This window comes from Scylla paramamosain, unplaced genomic scaffold (genome assembly GCF_035594125.1).
Source record: "Scylla paramamosain isolate STU-SP2022 unplaced genomic scaffold, ASM3559412v1 Contig37, whole genome shotgun sequence".
NCBI classification, from domain to species: domain Eukaryota; kingdom Metazoa; phylum Arthropoda; class Malacostraca; order Decapoda; family Portunidae; genus Scylla; species Scylla paramamosain.
In genome coordinates, this window is record NW_026973702.1 from 680,001 (window position 1) to 692,500 (window position 12,500).

The following is a 12,500-nucleotide window of genomic DNA, read 5'->3' on the forward strand; positions in this document are numbered from 1 at the left end:
TGTTTCTTAAGCATTTTTTATTTCATTTTTAATCTGTTTTTATGTTAATATAGTGCCTGACTTAAAAGTGTAGCTTTGATAGAGCTAATTATGTATTTCTTATACCTATATTATTTATAGCAAATTTACACCGCTTCTTTAAAGATCAAAACTTTATGTGCGCTATACACTAACAAATGATATTCTCAAAGATAAGCTAAGCTAATGGGCTCATACCCCGTAAATGAAAGCTTCAACCTTTCTCTTTGTAATGACATTTCCAGTTTCCTACCTATTATTTTTCTGTACTTTACTAACAGGTATCTTTTTCATCTATTTCTTCTCCTTCTTAGTTTGGGGCTTGACTCGGGCTGGAACTAAATCTTTTATCATTTATTCCTCTCACTGCAACTAAATTATGCCCGTATCTAACTGAAGCTGCAATTAAATATTTTCTAATTCAAGCTCTAGCATCTACTATCTTAATTCTCTCTCTCTCTCTCTCTCTCTCTCTCTCTCTCTCTCTCTCTCTCTCTCTCTCTCTCTCTCTCTCTCTCTCTCTGTATGTATATATATATATATATATATATATATATATATATATATATATATATATATATATATATATATATATATATATATATATATATATACTCGAATGACTTTTCTTATTCTTTAATTAGTATATATTTACTTTTAAAATTGTGAGCAGGTCCGTTACATTTTTTGCTTCAGCTGCGTTACATTTTTGTCTTCCGCAAGTTATTGAAGGATTGTCTTGACCTCAAGCTTTTATTCTCTTAACAATCCAAAAAAAATAACTCCTTTGTTTTTAATTCCCTATTGAACCTACTCTTCAAACTTAGTAACCTTGATTACTTTAGCAGCACATAATTCTTCTTTAATTGGAGCCTTAGGTGGCTTAAAGGTTACAAAACTACGTAAACTTATCGCCTTCTCTTCAGTTAACCATATATCTTAATACTTATTGTTATATCAATCAGTGATATAGTATGACTCATTTACTTTATCTTCTACTCCTTTATTTCAGGCTCTGTGATTATTTTACTCTTTATTACTCAGTCTTCATCAATTTCCGTTATAATAATTGAAAACAAAAGGAAGATTGCCCTAAAACTTTTTTTTTTTTTTTTTTACCAATAAATGTCTTATCTTTAGGTCTTCCTTCCTTTTCAGGATTTACACCTAAATGAATTATAATTCAACTACTCTCTTCTAAAATAATAATTTTCTCTCTTTTAATTCTTCTTTTTTTTTTAAGTCTTATTACTCTTTATTTCTATCTACGTCTCTTTGTTCCAATAATGCCATTATCATTTCCTTCATTTACCACTCCCCTTAAAATTAAACCATTGGTAACATTTTCTCCTATCTTAATCTTTGTTACTTTCATTAATATGTTTGGAATATGTTTTCCTATTCCATTTTTAGCCGAGGATTCTAAGTTATATTAAACTAAAGGTCTTCAAAGCCAATAAAATATAAAAAAAATCTCGTAAAATCGTAAATTCCAGTGTTTCCACACATCTTTAGATTTGCAATCTAATATTATCTATATTTTACTATAGAAGCTAATAAGAAAGTGTTTACCTTGTTTTTAGATTTGCAATGTAACGCCTGCACTTCTCAGCCATCTTATTATGCAACGATGATTCTTTTCTACAAATCATAAAGACATTGGTACGCTATTTCATTTTTGAAGCATGGTCTGGTATAGTAGGAACCTCGTTAACTATAATTATTCCAGCCGAATCAGGTCAGCCAGGAACATTTATCGGCAACGATCAAATTTACAATGTTGTAGTTACCGCCCATGCCTTTGTTATAACCTTCTTTATAGTTATACCAATAACTAATTGGTAATTGACTAGTCCCTCTTATATAAGGAGCCCCTGATATAGCGTTCCCTCGTATAAATAGCATAAGATTCTGACTTTTACCTCCTTCTTTAACTCTTCTTCTTATAAGAGGTATAGTGGAAAGAGGAGCTGGTACAGGTTGAACTGTTTAGCCTCCTCTAGCAGCAGCTATTGCCCATGCAGGAGCATCAGTTGATCTTGGTATTTGTTCTCTTCACCTTGCTGGTGTGTCCTCAATTCTTGGAGCAGTAAATTTTATAACAGCTGTAATTAACATACGATCCTTTGGAATAAGAATAAATCAAATACCTTTGTTTGTATGAACTGTTTTTATTACTGCCATTCTTTTACTTTCATCCTTACCTGTATCAGCAGGAGCAATCACTATGATTTTAACTAACCGAAATCTTAATACATCTTTCTTTGACCCCGCTGGAGGTGGTGATCCTGTTTTATATCAATATCTATTTTGATTTTTTGGTCACCCTGAAGTTTATATTCTCATTCTACCAGCCTTTGGAGTAATTTCCCATATTGTGAGACAAGAATTCGGGAAAAAGAATCATTGGGTGCATTAGGTATGATCTGTGCTATAATGGCTACTGCAATTTTAAGATTTATCCTCTGAGCTCACCATACATTTACAGTAGGTATAGTTGTTGATACACGAGCTTACTTCACATCAGCCAGAACAATTACTGCTGTTCCTACAGGTATTAAAATTTTCAGATGACTTAGAACCCTACTTGGAACACAAAATAACTATAGTCCCTCGATATTATGAGCTTTAGGTTTTATTTCTTTATTTACTGTTGGAGGTTTAACAAGTGTTGTCCTGGCAAATTCATCAATTGATATTATTGTTCATGATACTTATTACGTTGTAGCTCATTTTCATTATGTTTTATCTATAGGGGCTGTACTCGCTATTTCTGCAGGTACTGCACATTGATTCCACCTTTTTAAAGGCTTATCACTTAACCCTAAATTAATAAGAATCCACTTTACTGTCATATTCATCGGTGTAAATATTACTTTCTTCCCTCAACATTTCATAGCACTTAACGGAATACCTCCACGTTACTCTGATTACCCGCCGATATTTCATGGAAGAAACATATGGAACAAACAATATTTCATGTTGCCTACGCAACATGAAATTTTGTTTCTTCCAAAGGATCTACAGTATATCTTGTTGCTATATTAATTTTTTTTTATAATTATAATTTGAGAAGCTTTAATTTCTAATCGTCCTGTTCTATTCCCCCCTTTCCTGCCTCTTCAGTTGAATGAAACCACTCATACCCACCCGCTGATCTCTCTTATATAGAAATTCCACTTACTACTAACTTCTAAAATGGCAGAAAGATGTATAGGATTTAAGCTATTACTAAGATTTATCTTCTTTAAGAAAATACATTTATTAATGGCAACATGAACTTTTCTAGGCCTTCAAGACGGAGCTTCCCCTTTAATGGAACAATTCATCTTTATCCATGATCACATTATAGTTGTTCTTATTATAATCATTACCTTTGTGGGATATATATTAGCATCACTTCTCAGAAACTCTCTTATTAATCGATTTATACTAGAACATCAAACTATTGAATTATTTTGATTTTCATTGCTCTCCCTTCTCTGCGACTTTTATACTCGTACCTTCTTGATGAAGTTAATAATCCTTCCATTTATCTTAAAACTGTCAGTCATCAATATTGAAGTTATGAATACTCTGACTTTCTTAATGTAGAATTTCTTTCATATATAACTCCTACTAACGAACTAGACTTTTCTAGATTTCGTCTCTTACATGTAGATAATTGAACTGTTCTTCCAATAAATACACAAATATGTATTGTAATCACAGCAGCGGATGTCATTCACTCTTGAACTGTCCCAGCTTTAGGTGTAAAAGCAGACGCTATTCCTGGTTGACTTAATCAAACTAGATTTATAATATCTCGTCCAGGATTATTTTAAAGTCAATGTTCAGAACTTTGTGGTGCTAATCATAGATTTATACCTATTGTGATTGAAAGTGTAAACACAATTTTTCCTAAATTGAATTTCTTCATGTTCTGACTCACCCGATGACTGAAAGTAAGTCTAGGTCTTTTAAACCTATTATAGTATTGCGCCTACTTCTGCTGACAAGAAATTACTTAAATTTTAATATCAATTTATCATGTTAAAGTTATCTCCTAAGATATTTCTTAATGCCTAAAATAGCTCCTCTGCTTCGACTTTATCTTTATTTCTCTTTTTCTGTTATCATTAATTATTTTCATATCCTTAAATTATTTTTTTCTATACCTTTTGAAAAAAAAAATATTCTAAGATCACTGAGCCTTATCTAATCCTACAATCCTCTTGAAAATTATAGCTAATTTATTCTCAATTTTTTTACCTTCTTCAAGAATCTTAAACTTTTCATTAAACTGAATTTCCACTTTTGTAGGGCTCCTATTTATTCCTTACCTTAATTGAGCTTCTCCTTCACGATGATCTCTATGCTGAAGTGAAATTATTTATACTTTGCACAAAGAATTTAAAGCCCTTTAAACTTCTTATTCTTTAGGTTCAACTATATTTTTCGTTGCTTTGTTTTCTTTAGTTCTTTATAATATTTTTAAGGTTTACTGCCTTACATTTTACAAGGTCTAGACACACAGCAATAACCTTAGCACTTTCATTGCCTTTATGAGTAACTTTAATACTTAGAGGTTGAGTTAACCACACTCAACATATATTCGCTCATTTAGTTCCTCAAGGAACTCCTTCTGTCCTTGTACCATTTATAGTTTTAATTGAAACTATTAGAAATATTACTCGACCCAGGACTTTACCTGTACGATTACCAGCTAATATAATTGCAGGCCATCTTCTTTTAACCTTATTAGTTAATACTGGACCATCTATAACATCCTCATTTCTTTTATCTATTATTATTTTTTTTCTCAGATTTTACTATTAACCTTAGAATGAGCTGTTGCAATTATTCAGTCCCAAGTTTTTGCTGTCTTACGAACTCTTTACACCAGAGAAATTAACTAATGACATCATCTCACGGTTTTTACCATGTAGAAGATATAAGACCACGGCCTTTAATTGGTTCTATTAGGGCAATAATATTACATACAGGTTTAATGAAATGATTTCACCAGTATAACATTTTTTTTTTTTTTGTTATTAAGACTTGTTGCTATTCTCCTTACCATATATCAAAGATGACGTGATATCACTCGAGAGGGTACATTCCCAGGACTACATACCTCTGCTGTAGTAAAAAGCTTACGATGGGGAATAATTTTATTTATTGCCTCAGAAGTATTATTCTTTTTTTTTAATTTTTCTGAGCTTTTTTTTCATAGTAGATTAGCTCCAACGATTGAAATTGGGATAAATTGACCTCCTTACGGTATTCAACCTTTCAACCCATTTCAAATTATCTTATTAAACACTACTATTCTTTTGTCTTGAGGAGCTACCGTAACTTGAGCTCATCATGCTATTATAGAATCTAGTCATAGGCAAGCCATTCAAAGACTAGGCCTTACAATTGTTTTAGGATTTTATTTTACTCTTCTTCAAGCTTTCAAGTATTTTTGAGGCTCCTTTCACTATTGTTGACTCCGCGTTTGGCTCTACTTTTTTTTTTTTTTTTTTGTAGCAACAGGCTTTCATGGTCTTCATGGAATTATTGGAACCTCATTTCTACTTATTATTATTATTTTTTTTTGTGTCAATATTTTAGTCACTTTTCATGTAATCATCGTGTTGGATTCGAAGCAGCCGCATCATACTGACACTTTGCTGAGGTACTTTGATTATTCCTTTACGTCTTTATTTACTGATGAGGAGGCCATTTTTTTTAATATATAAAGTATATCCAATCAGAAAGTCTAGAACGCCTAGAAAAAATAATTCTTACAATATTTTTTTATTTTTTTATTTTTACTAATTTTAATTATTTGTTATATTGTTATAACCTTAGTATCCCAAATAAATAAAAAAAATATTAACCGAGAAAAACTCTCCTTATGAATGTGGATTTAATCCTAAAGAGTCACCACGATTTTCCTTTTCCCTTCGATTTTTTTTTCTAATTCCTGTAATTTTTTTTTAACATTACTGAAGTATTTTCTTGATTGTTTACTAGAGCTCTCTTCTTATTCTTCTCTTAGGTCTTTACTACGAGTGAGCACAGGGACCTTTAGAAGGATCTGATTAATACTTTAAGACCGCAGTCAAATTGTATGACATATGAGTTGCATTCATAAAGTGTTTTAGTAAACTGGTTTTACTAAATTTTATCTATTAGAAAGCGAAACTATCGCATTTAGTTTCGACCTAAACTTTGGCCTTTAAGCCTCTAATAATTAGGATTGAAACCAAAACAGAGGTACGTTACTGTTAATGACAAGATTGAAGTAATTCTTCTAATCAAGATGGAACATTATGACAAAAAGAAAAGCTTCTAACTTTTTTTAAGCAGTTGAATTCCGTTGATGTTCCTATTTTTATAGTGTAAGTAACACGTCACATTTTCATTATAAAGCTGAAATATTTTTTTTCTAAAAATACCATTTTTTTTTATTTATTTATTTATTTTTTTACCTTAAACTCAAGGCAAATATCATATCATAAACGCCACAAGCTAACATTTTTTTTAACTATTTGAATATACTTACAAGACTTTTCATCTACCTTTGCAGCTTCAAAGCGATATTCTTTTTAATCATATAAATTTAAATAAATAAAACTGTAAAAATAATAATTACAACTACAGATACTTTTATAAACACTTTAATTGTTTAACTGTAAAGAATAAAAAATATAGAAAAATATATGAAAATAAATAATATAAACCTTGGTCTCCATAAAACTCAAATCAACCTTTATCGGCTACTTTTCCTAAACCTGACCCTGTCTTCAATCTATTTTCCCTTAATTTTAAAGTACTCAGTAAAGGTATAAGCCATATTGATCCTATTATTACAACTGAATTATAGTTATTTTCTCTTTTTAATGTGTAATTTACTCTCGTTAGATTTAGTATATAACCTACTAAACCTCCTAAAATCCTTACTGCTAATACTATTATTTTCATTATTGTCCTTAAACAAATGATCTAATATTCTGGAAACAATCTTCATCTTCATGGCGATCCTCCTAAGATAGCTCCTAATCCTAAAATTCTTACTGAGTTAGTTATCAAAAAATCCTCATCCGAAAGATTAGTGATACATCTCAAATTATATTCTCCTGAAAGAGAATAAAGAATTAAACGCAAAGTGTACATTACTGTCAATCCTGTTGCCATCACATATAAGAACAATGCAACAAAATGTACTCATCTTATAAAAGCAACTTCTAAAATTGTATCCTTTGAATAAAATCCTGCTATAAAAGGGAATCCGCATTGAGCTAAGTTGGCTCCAGTTATGCATGATACTGTCAAAGGCAAAAATTTAACTAAATTTCCCATAAGTCGAATATCCTGATAACCAGCCACTCTATGAATTACAACACCAGCACATATAAAAAGTAAAGCTTTAAACAAAGCAAGACTCAGTAAATGAAAAAAAAAAGCCAGATCCGTATAACCTAAAGATAAAATTCTTAATATAACTCCTACTTGACTTAATGTTGATAAAGCAATCATTTTTTTGAGATCATACTCAGAATTTGCTCCTAGTCCCGCTATAAATATTGTCAAACATGAAGTAATCAACAATACACTTTGAACGACAGATCCCTCTGAAGCAGCTCTAAATAGAATTATTAAATAAACCTCAGCAGTCACTAGTGTTGAAGAATGAACTAAAGCTGAGACAGGTGTTGGAGCCGCTACAGCAGCCGCCAGTCACGCACAAAAAGGAATTTGAGCCCTTTTATTTATTGCTGAAATAAATAAATAAATAAATGAAAAAAATAAATAAAAATAATAATAATAATAATAATAATAATAATAATAATAATAATAATAATAATAATAATAATAATAATGATAATAATAATAGTCATCTCTCGTCTATATAATACCTATAAAACAAAAAATTTCACCCTCCTAATCTTCTCATTAATCCAGTTCTCAATAAAATTGCTACATCACCTACACTGTTTGAAAGAATAGTTAATATTCCTGCGTTTGCAGACTTTTCATTCTGATAATAAATTACTAAGGCATGAGACACTAATCCTTATCTATCTCAACCCAATAAAAGTCTGATTGAATTATGTCTTAATACTATAAACCCTATAGAAAGAATGAAAGCCAAAACAAGATATATAAATCAATTAAAAGTCTTATCATCGGCTATACAACTTCCTCTATAAAAAAGAACTCTGCCAGAAATTACAAACACAAATCTCATAAATAATAAAGAGATCCAATCTAAAACCAAAGTAAATACAACCACCCTTCTTATTAACCTAAGAAGTTCTCATTCATTTACATCTATAATACCTCTTTCAGGTTTTGCCAATGCTAAAGTCCCACAAATAGCTGAATAAAACCACTATTCTAATTTCATGTAGAGAAATTTTCCAAATCACTCTTTTAATTATTTAAAAAAAAAAATTAAGTTATTAATAAAGCTCTATTTTTTATTATTACATTTAAAGGAAATCAATATTAAATAATTTCAGATACTCTCTAACTTTTCCTGAACAACATGAATATAAAGTTATAAAAACCCCATGCTGTCTCAATCTATATATGTATTAAGTGTAACTTGCACAAAAAAAAAAAAAAAAAGATTTTCTAAGTCCTACAATAGAAATCTTTCTTCAGCTCAAAACTGTTAAAATTAATATAATCTCTGGTGCTACATTAAAGGAAGGTGGTCTGGCCATATTCCTTGCTCTTAGTAAAAATCATCATAGTCCTATTCTAGGTATAAATGCTAATAATCCTTTATCCACTATCAGTCTTCGTCTTGCAGTACGTTCATAAACTATATTAGCTAAGCAAAGTAAACCAGAGGAACATAAACCATGTCCAACTATCAATATTACACTTCCAGGTAATCCCCATCAACTAAAAATTACAATCCCACATAACACTAACCTTATGTGTACAAAAAATGCCAAAACAGTTCTTACATACCAAAATCTATTTAAATAATCTACTCCTTCTATAGGAACCCTTAAGCTAATAGTTAATCTCCCTGTCATTAAATAATAAACAAAGACACCAATAAAGGTAAAGAAAATGCTAAAGTATAAAAAAAGTATATAGGTTCCTGCCTGTACACGCTCAGGTTGATACCCTCAACCTTGAATCAAAATTAATGTTGGAATTAAAGAAGCCTCAAATCTAATATAAAATATTAAATAATCTACAGAAGAAAAGTTAATATTAAAAAAAAATAATAACATAATATTTCTAATGATAAATCTTTCACTAAAATTACATAAATTCTTGATTTTCTGACTAGAAATTACAATTAAAGAAACAATTTAAATCTTTTATAGAATTAAAATATATCTAATATAATCTAATCCCAATCTAAATCATATATTAAAAAAGAAAAAAAAATGATAACTTATACTAATTAAAAATCTAAAAATAAATAAATCCACCTGAACTGTGTTTCATTCATTATTACACTTTATCAATATAATTAAAGGAATTATAAATTTTATCCTTCCAATAAATAAAATCTCTTAAAACACAATTTCCATGGCTTCGTACTACTAAAATCAATATAGTTAAACCTAAAGACCCCTCACACGCAGCCAACGGTAAAAAAAAAAAATAAATAAATAAAGAAAAATAAATTTCTCTCCCCACTAAAGTCAACTGCGTTCTTATAAACCAAAAAAAAACTCCAAGCATTGTAAACTCAAGACTTAACAAAGCATTTAACATGTGGTTATTGCACGTAATGAACCCTCAAACCCCACAAAAAATAACTATAGGAACAAAAATCATTATACCTCTAAAACTTACCATTACTTTTAATAGTTTAACTTAAAACCTTGGTCTTGTAAACCAATAATGAACATTTTTTTTTTCTTAAAACTTCAGAGAAAAAGAGAAGATTTCTTTATCTTTATTTCCCAAAACTAATATTTTATTTAAATTCTTCTTCGATATGACCTTACTTTTTATTCCCTTCATTTTAGTTTAATCTGTATCATTTACACAGTAAATTCATCCTTTATCTACAGGTTTAACCTTGTTAATTCAAACCATCAAATTTCTCTTTCAGCCAGATTAACAACATACACTTACTGATTCTCATATATTCTCTTTATAATTTTCATAGGAGGTATACTTGTATTATTCATTTAGCTTCTAATGAGTCATCCTCATTCTCATTCTCATATTCGACCTTCCTTATTTCCACCTTTCTTCCCTTATTTTTTTTTCCACTTACTCTTTTCTGAGATCCCTTGCTAAACGAAGCTGTAACCAACTCTCCTTTATCATCTCTCAATATAGAATCATGAAATGTTTTTATTATTAGATGAATTTGTAGTTCTAATTTGATAAATTTCATCATTTATCATCCTTTATCTACTCCTAACCTTAATTGTAGTGGTAAAAAATTACTAATTTATTTAAAGGACTCTTACGACTTTCTCCTTAGTGACAACACCTCTCTGAAAATGTCACCCTTTATTTAAAATTGTCAACAACTCTCTAGCTGATATACCCTTACCTTCAAATATTTCGACTTTTTGAAACTATGGATCATTGCTAGGATTGTGTCTTGTCATCCAAATTGCTGCCGGTTTACGCTTAGCTATACATTACACAGCTCACTTTGATCCAGCATTCTCTAGAGTAGCCCATGTCTGCTGAGACGTACACTGTGGCTGACTTCTCCGAACTATACATGCCAATGGAGCATCATTTTTCTGTATCTGTCTGTATATTCATATTGGACCAGGTATTTATTATGGATCCTATATAATCTTCCATGCTTGAATAGTTGGAGTAATGATTTTGTTTATAGTTATAGCAACAGCTTTTTTTTAGGTTACGTTCTCCCTTGACGGCAGATGTCATTCTGGGGAGCTACTGTTATTAATCATCTTTTTTTTTCAGCTATTCCCTACATTGGTACAGATTTAGAACAATAAATCTGAGGAGGATTTTCAGTAGATAATGCCACACTAACTCGATTTTTCACCTTTCATTTCGTCCTTCCTTTCATTATTGCCGCTATAACTATTATTCATATTTTTTTTCTCCATCAATCAGGTGCTAATAACCCCCTAGGTGTATCAAGACAGTTAGAAAGTACCTTTTCATCCTTATTTTACATTTAAAGACATTGTTGGATTCATTGTTATATTTACACTTTTACTTATTCTGTCCCTTCTTAATCCTTATTTGTTAGGAGATCCTGATAACTTTATTAGAGCTAATCCTCTAGTTACTCCCGCCCATATTCAACCACAATGATATTTCTTGTTCGCATGTGCACTCCGATCTATTCCAAATAAGCTTGGAGGGGTAATCGCTCTAGTTGCCTCAGTAGCAATCATTATAATTTTACCTTCCACTCGTACATCAAATTTTCGCAGATTAATTTTTTACCCTCTAAATCAACTTATATTTTGAATTTTGGTTTCAGTATTGATTCTACTTACTTGAACTGGACCTCGACCCGTTCAAGAACCCTATGTTCTTACAGGCAAAATTTTAACTCTCATTTTTTTTTTTTTTTTTTTTTCTTTTATTATCAATCCCCTCCTACTCATAAGATGACATAATTTTTTAAAATGATCGTTTATTTGATTTAAAATAGACTTTTGAAAGTAGCAGAAAAGGAAAAATATTCTTAACGATTGTGTTAACATATTATTTTAATTATATTTATAAATTAAATACAAAACATAAAGATTTTACCCCAATAAAAACAATAAATAATTGATAGAAACTGGAAAAAATCCTTTTCAAGCTAAATACATCAATTTATCGTATCGAAGCCGAGGTAAACTTCCTCGAACTCACACAAAAATGAATGCCAAAAATATAGACTTTAAATAAATATTTTCCTGCAAGGTCTTCTTCCCAAAAACACAATAACGAAAAAAACTCTTATAAAAAGAATTTTTTGAATATTCTGCTATAAAAATTAAAGCAAATCCCCCTCTCCTATATTCCGTGTTGAACCTCGAAACTGACCCTGATTCTCCTTCTGTAAAATCAAAAGGTGTCCGGTTAGTTTCCGCTAAACAAGAAGCAAACCAAATTAACCTCAAAGGTAACGATAAAAATATAAAGCAAATATAACATTGATATTTAACAAATAACTCTTCACACCATCAAAGATAAACATAGCCTAAAGACAGAACATAGATAATAAACAATAATATTTGATATGACAGGCATAGTTTGTTCTTACGTAAAAAGCTTCGCAGCATCAGAAAATGGTTGCAGTAAACCTGTATAACAAACTTTATTTGAATCTTTGCGAATTTGGATATAGCCCAAAATTTTACGCTCTAACAAAGTTACAAAAGCCACTCCTGCCAAAACACAAATGATTAAAACTAAGTAAATTACAATCTCCACTAATAACACAAAACAATTACATTCAGTTGTTTTACTATTTATAACATGTATTCTATTTAACTAGATCCTAAATCCAGCACATATTATCTGGTTAAATAGTA

At 30.2% G+C, this 12,500-nt stretch overlaps 1 protein-coding gene and 2 pseudogenes across 2 annotated transcripts in view; 2 read left to right on the forward strand and 1 right to left on the reverse strand.

Annotated features, from left to right (window-relative positions):
• LOC135097940 (cytochrome c oxidase subunit 1-like) overlaps positions 1 to 2,332 on the forward strand; it is a 4,085-nt pseudogene extending 1,753 nt beyond the window's left edge.
• LOC135097952 (uncharacterized) overlaps positions 1 to 12,500 on the reverse strand; it is a 152,321-nt gene that overhangs the window by 62,936 nt on the left and 76,885 nt on the right. The window contains exon 4 of one of the 2 annotated variants that reach the window (XM_064000093.1): positions 11,524 to 12,022. The exons of the other annotated variant lie outside the window; for it this stretch is intronic. Coding sequence (XP_063856163.1) covers positions 11,832 to 12,022 — 191 coding nt within the window. The 3' untranslated portion in view covers positions 11,524 to 11,831. Of the gene's footprint in view, positions 1 to 11,523; positions 12,023 to 12,500 lie in introns of those variants that run through there. 2 annotated transcript variants of the gene reach the window in all.
• On the forward strand, positions 4,916 to 5,716 carry LOC135097926 (cytochrome c oxidase subunit 3-like; annotated as a pseudogene).